The 18391-nt window shown below is 43.3% G+C and overlaps 1 protein-coding gene and 1 pseudogene across 1 annotated transcript in view; both read right to left on the reverse strand.

Moving 5' to 3' along the window:
- Nucleotides 1-18391, reverse strand: part of NOSTRIN (nitric oxide synthase trafficking) — a 55988-nt gene that overhangs the window by 30274 nt on the left and 7323 nt on the right. Inside the window, exons 2-3 of the mRNA XM_025851550.2 lie at nucleotides 15399-15484; nucleotides 2434-2517 (exon numbers count right to left, since the gene is read on the reverse strand). Coding sequence (XP_025707335.1) covers nucleotides 2434-2517; nucleotides 15399-15484 — 170 coding nt within the window. The remainder of the gene's footprint in view (nucleotides 1-2433; nucleotides 2518-15398; nucleotides 15485-18391) is intronic.
- On the reverse strand, nucleotides 3185-4038 carry LOC112809737 (large ribosomal subunit protein uL4 pseudogene; annotated as a pseudogene).

An 18391-nucleotide genomic window follows, 5' to 3' on the forward strand; every position in this document is an offset into this window, starting at 1 on the left:
GTTTAGAACAGGCAGGAGATCGTGTGCTGGGTAGGGGGAGGCAGGCGTTTAGAACAGGCAGGAGATCGTGTGCTGGGTAGGGGGAGGGGAGCCTAATGACCATCTTCTCAGGCTCCTCATTTCACCAGTGAGCACACTGAGCTAGGCTCAGAAAAGTTAAGTGGGGGAGGACCCAAGAGCCCTAGGACGTCCCACGTGCTGCTCTTGGGGTTGGGCTCCAGCTACTGTTCGCTGCTGGCTTTCAGGACCACGGCTCAGATATTTTGTTTTCTTGTGAGCAGTGTCTCCATTTAACAAAAGGAGAGCACCTCCCTCTCTCTAATGGCGCGGGCCAGGGTGGGGGTGAGGGTAGGAAGTGTGATGCTATTTTCTCCCACAGAAGGGCATAGCTCACAGCAGCCCAAACACTGGCCTTCAGAAGCCAGAAGGAGAAGCTCAATTGCATCAGTAAACCTCAGGGACCGAAGCCTGTGTAGACTTTGATGGAGGGGCAGGGACAGATCTGTGTCCCTACTGAAATCAGGATGGTGCAGAGGTTTTCCCTCCAAGTGACTTAGGTTGCATCCTGCAGTCAGAGAATTGGAGAGGTAGACCAGAGGATGCCAGATTTTCTGCGTGTCCGAAGCCAGGCACAAAACCAGAGGCCAGAGACTACTCAGTTATAGGAAATTGCAAAAAGCACAAAGTGAATCTGTATCGATAGGAAGTAAATCAGTGGTCGTTTAGGTGGGGTAAGGATTGCAAACAGGCATGAAGAATCTTTTGATGTGATGAAAATGTCTATGTTTTGATTTTGGTGATGTCTATATAGTGTATACATCTATCAGAATTGACCAAACCATACACTTAAGAAGGGTGCTTCTTGTTGCATGTAAATTAAACTTCAATAGAGTTGATTTTTAAAAAAGGAACCCAGGCACCCTTTGGGGAAGAGAATCTGACATTTGCTTCTCAGAGTTGCTGAACAGCAGAGCAGGAAGCCTAGAACTTTGGCCTCAGAGTGGTCTGTGTCTCTGTTTCTTGTGTGACCTTGGAAAGATCGCTTGGTTTCTCTGACCCTCACGTAATTTGTCTTTTAAAATAGAAATAATTCAGGTTACCTACACAACACAGGTTTTGGGTATAGATAAAAGTCCAATTAATGTTTATTATTAAATATTATTGGACTAATCCTGGTTAACCAAACATTCCGGACATGTCAACTCTTTGGGAGCATCCATGCTGGATGCTAGGATTACAACACAATAAGACCCACACCTCTCATTCTTTAGGAGGTAATTAGAATCAAAGTCATAATGAACTCCATGCCAGGTATTAAACACACTTCTTGTATTATCTCATTTAATCCTTACAGCAATTATATGAGATAGGTTCTATTTCCATTTTAAATACACACTGAGAGGTAAAATAAATTGCCCTAATTCACCCACCTGATAAGGGGTAGAGGTAGAATTTAAATCCGGGCAGTGTCAATAAAGTCTATACTCAACCATTCAGCCATACTGGCTGCTTCTCAGTCTAATAAAATACTGTCCTAAAAATAAAGCTCAAAGTCAAACAATTTCAAAGCCATTATTTGCTGTTACAGAGGATCCCTAGGAAAGAGTAAGAATGTGAGCTCCAGAAGGCTTCTTTCTTTCCCTCTCTCTTTCACCATCAAAAGAGGTCTTTGCCATGGCACTGCCAGCTAGGGGTGACATCTGCAAGCGTTGTAACCAATTATCATTAATCGACCATTTTTAGACTCTCTTTTAGAATATCTAGTATCTTTCTTCTCTTCCCCAAAAGAAAAAATCGACTTCATTCCAAAATGTATTAAGGAAAATGTGAACCACCATTTTTTCAGGACCCAACGTGCTAATCTCCATGTACAAGATCTCGTATAATATACACCTCCCTCTCCCAGACCTGCACACATATGCACCATGCAACACATATCACTACTCCATCTAACATATGGAGGAAATCAAGGCACAGAGAGGCCAGGTTACTTGTCGGAAGTCATGGAGTTGAGATAAGGCAGGATTTGCACTTCTTGACTCCAAGACCTTTCAACTTAATGGCACTGCTTCCAAAGTAACCTATCATCACTGAGTCTTATTATGAATATGGGCTTAGGAGTCATAAGGACACTGGATTAGCCCAGTTCTGCCACTTATTATCTGTGTCATTGGGGCAAGTTTCTTAAAACTCTCCAAGCCTCAAGACCTGGTCTGTAATAGGGACAATAATAAGACTTGCAAAGGGTTGTTGAGAGGATTAAAGGAGAGTATCTGTAAAAGCACTTAACACCATGCCTGGAACACAGTAAGCGCCCAAGCCAGGCTTAACACTGCGTACCTGCCACATTTATAAGAGGAAGCTAGAATTGAACATATGTCACTTTTTATAACTCTTAAGAATTATTTTGCCTTACCTGTTTCATATACTTACTTTTTTTTTGTGCTCTGCAAAGCTTTGCTTAACTTGATTGCCAGTTTCTGAAGTCCTTTGGCATAGTTAATCTCCAAGTTTGCCCTGTTAGCAAAGGGATAGTTGGTAGATAGGATGTTCTGGCCAGACATCAAACACACACACACATACACGCACATGTGAAGGACGGCTCAGCCTGACAATGCAATGTATACACAAGGAAGATATGATTTGTTTACTCTAAGGATCCTTTTGTCCTTAGGTGAAATCCTTAAGGACCTCCAAGAAGATCCTACAGAGGGAGAGTTTTTACTTTAACCTTCTTGTATACCAGTGTTTGAATTGTTTGCCCTTCCTACCCTGCAAAGATGTTAAAACCCTAACCCCCCAGAGCCTGTGAATGTGGCCTTATTTGGAAACAGGGACTTTGCAGATGATCAAGCGAAGATGAGGTCATCAGGGTGGGCCCAGGTCCAATATGGCCATGTCCTTATAAAGAGAGGAAATTTGGATATAGAGACAAACACACACACACACACACACACACACACACACACACACACAGGGAGAATGCCATGTGGAGATGAAGACAAGAGATTGGGGTGGTGCATCTACAAGCCAAGGAGTCCCAAAGACCGTCAGCAAACCACCAGAATTGAGAGAGCAGCGTGGACCAGATTTCTCCTCACAGCCCTCAGATGGAATTGACCTGGCTGACACCTGATCTCAGACATCTAGCCTCCAGAACTATGAGACAATACATCGCTGTTATTTAAGACACCCAGTCTGTGGAAACTTGTTATGGCAGACCTAGCAAACCAATTCATGGAGTAAGGAATGGAAGACTTTCCTGCTTACTCTGGGACATTAGCACCATCAGATTAGCTCTAGATTATAATAGCTGGCAATAAAGTGATAAATTATGATGAAGTTAGCCAGGAAGCTTTTTTTGTTTTGTTTTGTTCCAGGGATGTTTCTGAAGGCCTCGGTGACACCGCTGTCCTCATTATAGATGATGTTGGATATGATGATGGTTTCTCATTTTGCCATTTCCAGCTCTCATTTGTTGAGATACATAGACTTTTTTGATATCATTCCAGGACTTAAGTTTCTGAAGAAGCAAAACAGCCTCCTTGGTCTTCTTGCAGGCTTTGTCTTTATTTTCAGCCACCAGAGGGAGTTTAGGAACTTCCTCAATACAGCGACCATTAGCCATGAGCAGCTCTGGTAAGGCCGAGGCACCCACGCAGAGCAGATGGCATATTGCTTCTGGGTTTGTTCACTTTACGGTGCCCAGGGCACCTGGCTTTGGATGGTGCAAACATGAAGATCCTGTGACACATATTTCCAGAAGCACCGTGGCTGCAATGATGAGTCCCACTGCCTCAAACTCTGGGCACCCAAGCCACAGCTCTGACGGTACCCCCAAGACTCAGCCCTTGTTTGATGACCTACTAATTCACTAACAGGGTAGGGCTGTCTGTCATTTTGGCGCAAGTTGGTGTGAACAAAGTTCATGGTATCTGGTTGAATGGGAGCTTTGACGACAGTAGGCAAAGTGACATTTTTGCCAGATGACTCCCCCTTTTCAGAATACACTGATGCCAGTGGACAAGCACATATCATGGCAGGGAGGGCAGAGCGGGAGGCGATGCGCTCCTCTCAACCCAGTGGCTCCTACACGACAAGCAAGAAGTAGCTTCCTAATGGAAAAGTGCCGAAGTGGACAAAACCAGATTTAGAAAATGAATTTCTGTTACTTTGTATGCAGGACAAGACTCAGTAAGAAATCTGGGCATGCCTCCAAAAGCAAACTCCTTGGTTCTTTTGAATAGATTGAATCACTGTCATCTTAAACTGATTTTACCGTGTCCTACTTATAGGCCCATCTATAGATAAAATGAAGACATACTCTTATTCATCTTCTCACTTTCACTGAAGATAATACAAATGTAGGAAATTAAGTTCGCTCTGTATTGTTTTCCTTCTTAATTTGGACCAAAATAGGTTTGTTTATTTTGTTGTTGTTGCATAGATTTTAGCCTTTGAATTCTGTTTTTATTATAACATATCTTTAGAATTATTTATGACTTCACTTCATTTGGAAACACAATCCCAGAACTCCCTAATAGCTAACTTAATACCTGCATTTTTTCAGCGCAGTGAAATTAGACTCAGTGTTATGGGCCGAACAGAGAAAGATAGCTCTGTTTTATAAAATGGGATCCAGAGATCATGGACTATTGACAGATTGCTAAATTTCTATTCAGCTTTCCCTTTTAGTACAGTGGTGCTCTGTTATTTTTGCCACTTTTTGAAGGAAAGAAGGCCATTGTAGAATGCACATTAAGGCCTAGTTGCAGAAAACAACATTTGGAATCAGAACTTGCCCAAGAATAAGGAATGGCAATGGCAAATATCTTTAAAAATTGAAGCTGATAAATATCTCATTGCATTTAAAAATATATTTGTGCACTCTAGGAATATGTCCCAGCTGATGGAGAGAGAGAATGCGCCATCACCTTGATGAGCCTAGATGCTCTAGGAGCCCAGACCTCTACCTCTGGAATGGCGTTAGGCTCCGCTACAGGGAGTAATCAGACCTGCCTCAAGAGGTTTCATGATGATTAAAATGTGCAAATGACCCAAGCCTAGGAGGGGCTGGACAACGAGATCGATTGCTGGATTGACCTACAAAATCTGACACCTGGCTCCCTCTCTGATATCCCCTCCTACCAGTCATCCCCGTGCTCCTGCTTAGTGGCCAAATGCCATCCTGCCTCAGGGCCTTTGCACTTGCTGTGGCTGGGTAGTTTTTTCTACATAACCACATGGCATCTCCTTCATGTAAACCCCAACAGGTCTTGTGCTCTTGTGCAAACAGCACTACCTCAGAAGCTACCCTGTCACTACCCCCCTACAGCCGTATTTATGTCCTGGAATGTACCACAATCTTACGCCACATAGTTTCCCGTGTATTTCTAGGAACAATTCTATGAACACACCTAGAATGTAAGATCCACAAGGGCCAGAATTTGTTTTGTTTGCTGCTATATCTCTAGACCTAGAACAGTGCCAGGCACATAAGAGGTACTCAGCATGTACGTCTTGAATGAATAAATCAATAAATGGACTTCCCATCAGATCTTGGTTAGAATTTTTAACTGGTCTCTGCTACATTTGTTCTTGGTTCTTGAAGACCGTAAACTATTTAGATGCATTCCTGCCCTGATGCATTGCTTCGCCTTAATGTCAGAGTACACTGCTTTCTAGCCCTTATAGTAGCTAGACAAAAACCCTGTTCTAGTCCATCACTAACCAGAGGGCTTTTGAGGACTTTCTCTTCCAGCATTCCATTCTTACTTGGAAGCAGCACAGAGAGCATGAAATGTGATGAAGCGTGCGTACTGCTCAGCTCAGTGCTGGGCACCAAACAAGTTCTTAATAAATAGCAATTTTTCTAATCTGATTATTATGTACCCCAAAGTATCTCTAAACATTCAGAACACCCCAAATATACAGAGATGGGAGATGTGGGGGAAAGAATCCACAGTTTGCTCATCCATCAGCTCCAGAACAATTCAGAATGGCTTCTAAAAGGACAGGCAAAGTTGTTGGGGACAGGCTTTCCCTCAGAGGCTTTCCCTCGGAACTGTTTCACTTTCAGAATGTTCTTGCAGGCTGTACAAGGAGTCCCAGAGGCCAAGCAGAAATAAAGAGGACAATTGCCAGAAGGAAGTGCTGCTTTCCTTTAAATTGTTAACTTAATCAGATTCACCTGGGGGAAAAGCTGGGCTTTGGTGTCAAGAAAGGAAGAGGGTCCTGCTGGCTTTGAAGCGATTGCGCTTCTGTGCTGAGCGGGGCCACCTTTACTCCGCAGCCGTAGGAAACCAGCCGACAGAGATTCAGTTACCACGCAGCAGTGTTTCTCTTTACACCCAAGTATCTTATAAATCTGGGCAGATTGGTAGTTTTACAGGTTGGGATAGAGCTTTAAAATTCCAAACAGGGGCGCCTGGGTGGCTCAGTCGGTTCAGTGTCTGCCTTTGGCTCAGGTCATGATCTCAGGGTCCTGGGATCGAGCCCCGCATCGGGCTCCCTGCTCAGTGGGGAGCCTGCTTCTCCCTCACCCATTCCCCCTGCTTGTGTTCCCTCTCTCGCTGTGTCTCTCTCTCTCTGTCAAATAAATAAATAAAATCTTTTAAAAAAATTCCAAACAGTGCTCTCTTGACAAATGTGTTGCCATCCTTCGTGACATGCGGCTGACACTTGACCTGTGTTCTGTCTACACACAAAAGAGCGACATCCAACATTTCCTGGGCACTTACAGCATGCCAGGCACCGTTCTGAGTGTTTTAGGTGTATTTCCCTCATTTACTCTGTGATAATTCCCATCAGGTAGGCACACGTGCTCTACCCATTTCACAGAGGGGAACACCAATGCACAGAGTCTAGTCCATTAACTTGCCTGAGGAAGAAGTTGACAGAGCTGGGACACAAACCAGGCAGTCTGGCTGGAGAAAGTGCCTGCTTGGTTATTCCAGTTTCCTGCCTCTGAGGGTGGGGAAGAGGCTGGAGATGGAGAGTTGCGGGGGGGAAGGCAAAGGGAAGTACTTTTGAAAACTGACACCACCTCTCACTTGGCCTTTTCGGGCAGTGTTCTGAATCACCACCGCTCCCTGGGGCTTAGCAGCTAGAGAGCAGATTCCCAGCAGCCTCGGTGCTGACAAATGAGCTTGCCCAGCCTCTTGTGAAAGCAGCAGTGCAGTCCTAAGGCATGTTCCCAGATGCGGAGGAGGTGGTAAGGCTCTGGACAGCGGGAGGGAGGGAGCTGCGATATCGGCTGTCCCCAGTGTAGCTCTCGGGGCCTCTCAGAACAGCACTACACTGTGTCCGCACCTCTCCACCTGCAGCGGGATGGTGACCCTACTACGTTTTAGACCTGGCATTCAAACTGGCCAAGCAAAGCAGGCTGCAAACGTCTGCTCTTTCATTTTAAACCCTAATGACATTTCAGGCTTCTCGGCAGCATACACTGCCAGTTAGAAGGAAATGAAATGCAATAGGGTCAGGAGGATGGATGCGGGTACATGAGGAGTGGAACACTCTGAGCTCTCTTTTCGGTGAGTCTGCCTACTAAGGGAGAGTTCCCTGCCTCTGGCAGCCAATGGCCTTTATCTTAACAGAGGTTAATGGGTAAATTCCCCCCCAGAGAAAATTGCTCTAAGAAGCCATGTTCCAGCTGGCAAGCAGAGAGAGAGCTTTTACCTTTATAAGTCGGAACATTTGTAAATTGAAACAAACACTGCCATGTGGCTCATCTGTGCTTATGGTCTAATTGTGTGTGTGTGTGTTTGTGTGTGTGTGTGCGCGCGCATGTGTGTGTGTGTATCTCCTTTCAGAATTCCTGCTAAACAGAAATGAACTTTTCCCAAGGCAAAGATGGCAACGTGCGCCCCTGCATCCATTGGTTTCTTCTCAGTCCTTTGAAGAAAGCTGCTTTTATCATGGTTTCCAGCATGCAAAGGGAGTTAAGAGAGGCAGAGTGAGTTTGAGACAGTATTTTCATTCCCTCATTAAAATGATCAGAAATGAGCTTGTAAAAACACGTGCTTAATGTTCTAGCCCTATAGCTACTGTATGTAATGGGAGTTGAGATTTTTTTCTCCAAGCTATTGTCTTGGTACGTATAAAATTGATGATGTATGTATACATACCTCGATGGGTAACTCAAACTCAGAATTTTTCAGTGAGCCTCAAAGATCCTGAACCAGGGAAATGGCATGCACTGACTTTTAATCCATTAATATTCTAATTTCCTCTCAACATGTGGAGGCAGGTCAATAAATTTTCATTAGTAAGACTGAAGACCAACCAATAAGTAAAAGACCAACATTTGTCTTAGATTTTAAAATAAATGACACTTTTGAAAGAAAGGAGAGAGGAAAAATACGTGGCATCAGAGTCAATATGTTAGATAGAGCACAAATTAAACTGTAAGGATAGAAGTGACCAAGTCATCAATTTTAGCATACCCTGCTCTACTAAAATTAAGATGATAGAAAGTGATTAAAAAAAAAGAAAGAAAAAGATTGTGGCTGGCCCCTATGTCTATGAGGGACTAATTAAAACTGAACTAAAGCTTTCTCAAGCTTGGAAACAGCAGGTGACAGAGTCATCCCTTCATTGTGAATTAAGAAGGAATTGTAGTAATCTGAAATCTTTGTTCATGAATCACCCCCACCCCTTGTTGCCTACTTTCCAACACCAGCAGCTTCCACCTTGGGGACTGGTGTGCTGACATTGTCCACCCAAGCCTTAGCAGTTTGCCTTTTGAAAGATGGTCGTAAGCCCATCTTACAAATGAGCTATCTTTAAAAGTTAGTTCTTTAAAGGACATTTTTACATGGAAGCTCTGTTATTCAAGTGGCTGGGCTCTTTGGCTAGCCCACAACGCTAACCCCTTCATCAGTATTGATTGCCTTAATTCTGGCTGCTAAGAACAGTATGAGAAGCTGAAATGGGAGGGCCAGACCTGGAGGACCCCTCCTTGGGTGTCCAGAATGAGACTGCCACTCAAGTTACCGCCCACTTCCGGCCCAGGGAGTGCACAGCTGTGGTCGCTCTAGAACATCAGATTCTCCCTCCCTGGTCATTCTTGAACCAGTGAGGTCAGTGGAGTCAGGCGGAAGTGTTGTTGTGGGGGAAGTCAGGTAAAACAGACAAGAAGGGCACTATTCAAAACTTTTTAGCTGGAAAACAAAATTTTATACAGAATCTCACCAAGTCATAGAAATGTTAGATTCTGATATAATGGGAATGGGAGTGACAAGGGAGCTAAGCCCTGCCCATCTAACTTCTCCTCACTCCCTAAAGTGGCCCCTGAGTACTCCCACAGACCTCTGTGTTACCAGCTTTAAAAGTTACTGGGCTTGGGCCACCTGGGTGGCTCAGTTGGTTAAGCATCTGCCTTCAGCTCAGGTCATGATCCCAGGGTCCTGGGATGGAGCCCCGCATCAGGCTCCCTGCTCATCGAGGAGCCTGCTTCTCCCTCTCCTGCTCCCCCAATTCATTCTCTCTCTCTCTCTCAAATAAATAAATAAAATCTTTAAAAAAAAAAAAGCTACTGGGCTTAATGGCTGCTGATGTCCCTTCCCAGAGAGGACCTTAAGACTCTGAAGGGAGGGGGCGCCTGGGTGGCTTAGTTGGTTAAGCCACTGCCTTCGGCTCAGGTCATGATCCTGGAGTCCCGGGATCGAGTCCCGCATCGGGCTCCCTGCTCGGCAGGGAGTCTGCTTCTCCCTCTGACCCTCCCCCCTCTCATGTGCTCTCTCTCTCTCATTCTTTCTCTCAAATAAATAAATAAAATCTTTAAAAAAAAAAAAAAGACTCTGAAGGGAGCTGGACCAGGGCCTTTGAACACGTTGGAACACCCACAGTGGTGGTGCCCCAATCTGCCTGCCCAGTTGTCAGATGCCCTTACACCAAGCCTGCATTGAGCTGGGTAGAAATCAAAATGTATCTTCTTTTCCACGTCCTCCTCTGTATATTAGGAATGGATGAGAGTACATTCACACTGCCTCGGGTTGTAAGAATTAAAAAAAAATAAAAGAGACCAAGTATAAGACACATCTAACACAGTGCCTAATCTGAAGATTGTGCTGGATAAATGGTGTCTTCCATGGTTTTGTCATTCTTTTTTAGCTTTTGTTCAAAATAATATTCTGTATAGTATGTAAGTTATTTTCTTTGACACACTAATTTGCTGCTCCTCAGAAATAGCCTAACTTGAAAGTTATGAGTGCCTGAAGTCATTCCTACATTAACACATTCATTCACTCAGTGACCATCTATTGAATGCCTGCTCTGTGCCAGGCTCTGTTCTGGTCACGGGGATACACAGACTCTCAAGGAGTTCAGCCTCCAGTGGAGGAGACAGGCAAGTGAACAGACTATAACAGTATAGGGCAGTAGGGTCTAGAGCAGAGATAAGCATTAGTTCTATGCATCTCTGATGGGTACCATTTTGAGATGGGACGGTAGTCAAGGAAAGCTCACATGGGATAACCAATCTTGAAGATGCATTGAATGGAGACTGGTAACCAAGGTGAGGAAGTGTCTACCTGACAGAGGATACAGCACGCACAAATTCAGAGACCCATGATGGTGGGTGGGAGTTAGTGGGACAGGTGCCACAGACGCATGAAGGGGGGGCAGTGACTGTCAGTGGTTCAATAGATGCAGAGGGGTAGGGCTCAAGGGTAGATGGAGAGAGAGACAAGCTAGATAAGAAGTCAGGCCCCCTTTATGAAAGGTCCTTTTATAAAATACTATGAGGGCTGAATTTAATACTAAAGCTCGTGGAAGTCTGTGAAGAGTCTGAAACAGGGTCACGGCCACAGAGTGGAAGATGCATTAGAGAGACAGGGACAGGGCCCTCGCCAGCTCCCTAGTCGAGGTAACTTCACTTGGATTAGAAAAAGGAGATCCCCTGAAAAGACACAGCTCGGGTTCAGGGTGCAAGGCTTGAGGGTGGAGAGTGGGTTAGATTTCTGCCTTCACTCAGCCCCTCAGCCAGGTAATCTTGTGCAGTGTACAAACTACACCACTTCAAGACAATACTCCTAGACAGAAGAACAGGTTAAGAAATTTTTTTCCCAGAACAATGGCAGAGGCCATGAAATGAGAAGAAAGCTATAGGTATGGAAGGCGTTTAAAAGAGAGACACACGAAGGCTTGGTTATGAGGTGAGGAGACACACGAAGGCTTGGTTGTGAGGTGAGGAGACACACGAAGGCTTGGTTGTGAGGTGAGGAGACACACGAAGGCTTGGTTATGAGGTGAGATAGAGGAAGGGGTCATAGACAGCTCCCAGGTACTGGGCTTGATTGCGTGGGCAGAGGTCCTAGTCACCATGGCAAGAAAATCCAGGAGTACCAGCTTTGGGGAAAAGTTGATACACTCTGTCATAGATAGGTTGAATTTGTGGTTCCATGGGACACCCAGGTGGAAATGTCCAACAGAGTATTGGCTATATGGCTTGGAGTACAGATAAGACATTTTGCCTAGTAACACACATGTGCAAGTCTTCAGTATGCAAAAAAAGAGCTGAAGTTGTGGAAGTTCCGATCACCCAGACAAGGGGTAGAGTAGAAAAGGTTAGGATTTATCAACGTTTTCATTTCTATCATTTATTCCTTTGTTGACAGCATCCATAATGAGTCATGGATGGAATGATGACCAATTACATTTCCTCCTTTGTTTTATTCTTTTCTTTCTTTTTATTTATTTTTTAATGCCCAGAGCAGCGGCACTTGCCATCTGAAAATCTGATCTTGAGTTTCCTTACAGAGGAACAGTTGATTTTCCCATGAAAGCCCGTTTAAAGACTAGCAGTGAAGGTGCAGGGGACTAAACCTTCACAAACAGTTTCTGGGCATGTGCCTTTGTCCTTTAAGTCCAATCTGTGATTGTGTTAAAGTGAACCCAGCAACTCTGACGTCAGGCATCTTGGGAGCTGCTGTGTGTTTCTGGCTAAATCGGAGTTGCTACTACAAACAAAGGGAAACTGAAGCCACTAATTGGATAAAAGAAGCTAACTATGACCATGAATTGCAGAATTTCCAGGCAAAATGATGTTTCAGTAACAACTGCGCTTTTCCATCACCACCAATTAGAACAAATTGGTAGGCAGCTGAGCTTGGCACTGCAGCATTATCTGGACTTAAAGCTTGATTGTGATGCTGTCTCTTGTAGCCACGTGCTAATGTGAAACTGCCATGCAGAACCACATTCCCATGGATTCGTAAGCAAGGTGTCTGGAACTGTTATTATCCAAGGACAGTAGAGACCTTGTTCTAGTAATGTAGGATATCTGTATTCCAAGAGGACCGTTTACGTGCCTGATGGGGTTTCTTAGTCCTTGTCTATACTTTAAGTAACAGGATCATTTTTATAAAAGGTACTGGCTTTCCATGTATTTTTCTAGTGTAAGGGAAAGGAATCATTGACTTATATGTAGTAAGTCTACCCAACGAAGAGGACGATATGCCCAGCACTCATGTCTGAATGGCTGATGGGAAACAGCTTTTTTATCTTTTGTATATCTAAGGTAATAAATCCTGATTTTTCAGAATGGAAAGAGTAAGGCAGCTACGTTGTGACCATTCCTCCTATTGACACGGTTATGATGTCAACTCAGTTCAAACACCTTGTAGGAAGAGTAATGTAGGTGTAATAATAAGAAAATAAACCGTTAGCTAGCTTTCATTTATTTATTCATTCACTCTACAAGTATTTGCTGAATGTATATTATGGGACTGATACCCTTAGTTCGAAGAAGCCCCATATGCTCCCTCACGATACCTTTTATTATGCTGGCCACTGGATTTGTCTTCAAAATTTTCTACGTCATAACCTTCAGAATCACTCCCCATGGGAAAGAAATAACCCAATCCTGGCATGCGAAGTGACCTCTCTTTTGCCAGTTAACACATAGAAATACAGATGGAAAAAACACAATGTGTTACATATTCATGGATTAATAGAAAGTTTGTGTCCATTAGAAAACAGTTCTCCCAAATTACCTGTTCTTTTAGTGTGGATGAACATCCTTTAGTTACCCAAATGATCCAACAGCGGAGCCAAGGAAGGAGAGCCTGAAGTTCAGGTGTGAGGAGACATTGCCAAAAGCACATTTACCAGGAATGGATACAAAGCAACTCAAATGGCATCTTGGTTAAGGAGAAGTTATTTAATTGTATAAGATCAACTTTACGAAAGAAAACAGATGAACATATGGTAAGGGGGAAAAGAAAAAAAGGAGAGAGGGAAACAAGCCATAAGTCTCTTAATGATAGAGAATAATAGAGGCTTGATGGAGGGAGGTGGGTGGGGGATGGGCTAGATGGGGGTGAGTAGTAAGGGCACTTGTGTTGGGCACAGGGTGTTGTATATAAGTGATGAATCACTGAATTCTACTCCTGAAACCAATATTCCACTGTATGTTAATGACTTCATATTTTAAAATTAACTGATTAATTAATTAATTAGCTTTACAAAATGTCCAGGAAAGCCCCTATTGCATAAATGACCTAATATATAGCATAATTTTGCGGTCGGGGTAAAATATTAGATTCCCCTTTTGTATTTATGCTATGTAGTTTTTATCCCAGAAAAGTGCATGTAATTTTGCTAACCAGTAGTATTCTTTAGATCAAATTCTAGGGGGCGCCTGGGTGGCTCAGTTGGTTAAGCGTCTGCCTTCGGCTCCAGTCATGATCCTAGGGTCCTGGGATGGAGCCCCCCATCGGGATCCCTGCTCAGCGGGGAGCCTGCTTCTCCCTCTCCCTCTGCCTGCAGCTGCTCCTGCTTGCGCTTTCTCTCTCTCTGTCAAATAAATAAAAAATCTTAAAAAAAAATCTTCAAATTCTAAATTCTGCTCCATAAGAAGGTAAAACCATGGAGAGAAATATTCTTAGCTACCCAAGTGTTTTTTCTTCATTAGAGCTCGTTTGCTGCTCTAGAACGTGTGGGTGGAAGGCTTTGTGCATGACTAAGTCTAGGAAAGATGGTAGCCCGAGGAAGCAACTTCAAGAGAGACACAGGTCAGAAATGAGGGCTCTGGCTCTAGGTAAAGTAGACAAGTGTGGCAGGGTGGAGGTGTCATAAGTGACCTGGACAAGGGAAAAGCAATAAGGCAGTTTGGGGGTAGTGATGCCCTCAAATTTATTCTGTTCACTGTTGAGTCGGTTTGCCAGGCATTAGTTACCACCAGCCTTCTGTCTTCATAGGTCTCTACTGGGCACGAATCTTGAACACAGGTGCACCAAAGTAATCAAAGTCCAGATGACTCTACCCCAGGTCACATGCACGGCTAATATATTTACAGATGCTCCCTGATCTACAGGAGGGAAGTGCTTTCTAATATAGGTAATGGGTTGAATTTGTATAATAGCTAACTGGTCATATTTTAAATAATTTCTTTTGAGACTAAAAAATATTTCTTACAGGAGAGATTCCCTCTCAGATTGGTCCTACCTGTTCCTCTCATAGAATCAAGGCAATTGGCTATAGAAGTAACTTACTTTAATTTTTTTCTTTTTGACTCTGTTTGACAAACCTATTTTTGTTTTTTGTTCTTTTGGTTTTTTTTTCTTTTAATAAATGCCTGTTTGAGCTTTCCTGCATCATTCTTTGGCCTCATGTATGGTTCCTGATAAAGTTAATGTTCTCCTTTGCTCTTGTCTTACTAATGCAGGATGCAATTGGCCCATGTCTACCATACACGCAATTATTTTAAATTTGAAAGGGTTACCTTAAAAGAATATGCAATCTCTTCTGGAGGTCTCTTTAGAGTTGTTTATTATAGAGCTGTCTAGATGTAGGGAAATGGCTTAAAGACCCTTTATGGCCCAATTCAAAACAGGAACTTCTGTAAGTTACTTGACTGAGTTAAGGGTGCTCATTTTAGCACAGTCACCAACTTGACACCTGATCACATCTAGCATTAAGACAAGGTGATACTGAAAATGGTCACTTTTCATTTATCAGACATTTACTGACAAAGTCAAAAGCCCAGACTCTCAAAGCTCAGGACACAAAGATGAGCAAGACATAGCCCCTGCCCTTGTAGGGGAGACAGAAATGTCAATTGATAATTGCCATCAGTGTGGGCAGTACAATAATGGCGGACACACAGGCACAAGGGAGTGCCCCAGGAGGGGGTGATAAACTCAGTCTGAGGAATTAAAAGAGACTTGACTGAGCCTTCCCAAGCAGAATTACTTCCTGTTGTTTCTTGATTTTTATGGTACCCAAGGGATAAATGTGCAATAGAGGAGAATCACTCTTCAAATCAGTCTCTCAACTACCAAAATATAACACCGACTTCTGGAAAGTAGGACAGCTTGTAATCACTCCTCCAGTCATATTGTTAGCTGCAACTAAAGAGGAAGAACTGTTTATTGCAAACGTGCGTTTTGTACCTTTGTTGAAGAATGGATGTGACCTGCTTGCAGAAATTCTCTCCATTTTGAGAAAACTCCTTTAGGTTCTTGTACACTTTATTATACTGAAAAAGAAAAGATGCACAGATGGGTTATGAGCACTTCCAAAGGTAGAACTCCTATAAATTCACAATGCTCTGTAATGATGACTGTCATTGTAAATGATCATGCAGCTACGGGGACGCACACTTTTTGGATGCGTTCCTAAAATAAAGATTAAGTCTCTTCTGCCTGGATATGAAATATCTTGGAACACTTTTCAAAAATAAAGTTGGTCTGTCTGTTTCTCCCCAGGCAATGACTCAGCAGTGGGGTGATTTTAAAGTATGACTTCCTGTCACTTCTATTGTTCCCAGGATGGTTAAAAGTACATTCTGAAATATGCATACTGAGTAATCATTTTCTGCCCCCCCCAAAGCTTCACAATAATATTCCTGGGTGTCAAACCCCAAACTCTTTAAAGTGAATGTTTTGGGGGGCTGCGATATGAAGATGTAAATGAATAACTTGTTGGTAATATGTGCCCCAGTCCCTCTATATCTCATTTAACTCTAGTAATAAGAAGGTTGTAACGAGGAGTTGAACATTTTTGTTGTACCAAACTTTTATACATGTCTGAATAAACCTTTAGAAATTCATTTCTATATGAATTTGGCCTACAGACACAAGATTTCCAAGGGAAAGTTTTTGTCATTTGATTTAGAACTCCACAATGTCACTCTGAAAATTATGTTGTAAAAGTGCTCAGATGGAGAGAGTAAATGTGAATGAATTCTGCAGCTTTCCTGACACAGAGTAGCTCAGTTAGGTGGTGGAACAGTCCCAAGAGCCCTCCCTCAGAGTTTCCAACTGGGAGTTATGATACCTCATTGCCTTTTTTAAAATGAGACTTTAGGGGCGCCTGGGTGGCTCAGTCGGTTAAGCGTCTGCCTTCAGCTCAGGTCGTGATCCCAAGGGCCTGGGATCGAGTTTCAACTGGGGCTCCCCACTCAGCGGGGAGTCTGCTTCTCCCTCTGCCCCACCTGCCCCCAGTCTCTTAAATAAATAAATAAAATCTTTAAAAAAATAAAATGAGATTTTACAGAAGAGGATGAAAGTCCTCTGTGAAACGAGCGCCATACTATAGCTCTTTGCTCATCTGATGAGCCAGCCTCCTCCAGCGCTCCAGGGGCGCTGAGCTGGGCACTGCATTGAGAGCTCACATTCAGTGAGCACCTACTATGCAGCCGGCAGGTTCACATACGTGAATCCTCAGGGCCCAGGTAGCCTTTCAGTTGTCAAAGGAGGACCCGGTGTGTGGTGCAAGCAGAGTAGCAAACAGAGGACACGGGGCCATGGAGGACGAAAGGACCCCAAAAAATGACCTTCGGGGCTGGAAAGAACCAATACCAAGGTTATAGGAACACAATCCTATAGATACCAAATTCTTTTATCTTCATGCAGTGGTTTCACTTCCTTCTGAACTTAGCACAGCAAGCCAGGGCAGGATTTGGGAGACACACAGGAGTAGCAAACAGCTTTGATGAAACTGCCTTGGGCTCAAGGACAGTGGTCAGGGAGGAAAGCTCTTTACAGAGACGTTGTTAACTCCTAAAGCAAGGTTTGCAAAATCATGTGACTGCAGGCACCTGTCAACACCTGAGTGAGCAGCAGGGTGGGGACAGCGAGCTGGAGAGACAGCTGTCCCAACTGCTCTGGACCAAGGGAACGTGGCCCACGATGGCCAGATATTCCAGTTTGTCTCAAAAAGCTGAAATAAGGATTAGCATCTGAAATATGATCTTCTGAAAATAATTGTAGCCAACAATTTACAAATTTTAAAGCTCTTGGCAGAGCCAGCAAAACATACCGATAGTGAGGTTTAGATGTAGGTTGCCATGAGAAAGTGATTGTCCTCTGAGTCATGAGAGTAAAGTCACTATTTGGCAGCCACGTCATTTTTATTTCCATAAAAATAATTTGTCATAGGAATGATGTGATATTATAAGGCCCCCTTCCTCCCCTTATAGGTACAGTGGGAAAGTTTTAGCGAGCATTTTAAAACTGTTTAGTTTTTTTGTCTGCTCCTCCATTGCCCAAACATTTTCACTACGTTCCCCTAAGACTTTTATTTTCTTCCCACACCACCAAATAACATCCCACAAATCACACAGAGGTATCATGAGAAGAAAATAGGGACACGTTTAGCAGGGCTTACGTCCCTGGAATAAAGTTATTTCTCAGTGTCTGGCCCTTAGGTGAAGCCATGTGACTAAATGCTTTGCAAGGAAGCATGAGTGAGAGTATTGTGTGGGGTTTCAGTGAAGTTGTCTTCCTCCTCTTTCCTGACACCTGAACTCAAGAAGCAATGGCTGCCCCAATGTTTATAGCAGCGATGTCCACAATAGCCAAACTATGGAAAGTTTGACAGAGGAATGCATGAAGAAGATGTGGTGTTTATATACAATGGAATACTACTCAGCCATAAAAAGAATGAAATCTTGCCATTTGCGATGACGTGGATGGAACTAGAGGGTATTATGTTAAGCGAAATAAATCAGAGAAAGATAAATACTATATGATTTCACTCATATGTGGAATTTAGGAAACCAAACAGATGAACATAGGGGAAGGGAAAGAAAAATAAAGTAAGTTGGAAACAGAGAGGGAGGCAAACCCTAAGAGACTCTTAACTACAGGGTACAAACTGGGGGTTGTTGGAGGGGAGGGGCATGGGGTAACCGAGTGATGGGCATTAAGGGGGACACTTGAAGGAATGAGCACTGGGTGTTGTATGCAACTGATGAATCACTGAATTCTACCTCTGAAACTAATAATACAGTATATGTTAATTAAATTGAATTAAAAGAAGAACGAACGAAAGAAAGAAAAAAAGAAAGAAAGAAGAAAGAAAGAAAGAAAGAAGAAAGAAAGAAAGAAAGAAAGAAAGAAAGAAAGAAAGAAAGAAAGAAAGAAAGAAAGAAAGAAAGAAA

Source organism: Callorhinus ursinus, unplaced genomic scaffold (assembly GCF_003265705.2).
Source record: "Callorhinus ursinus isolate GAN/ISIS: 27379988/994484 unplaced genomic scaffold, GSC_fseal_2.0 scaffold2, whole genome shotgun sequence".
Lineage (NCBI taxonomy): Eukaryota > Metazoa > Chordata > Mammalia > Carnivora > Otariidae > Callorhinus > Callorhinus ursinus.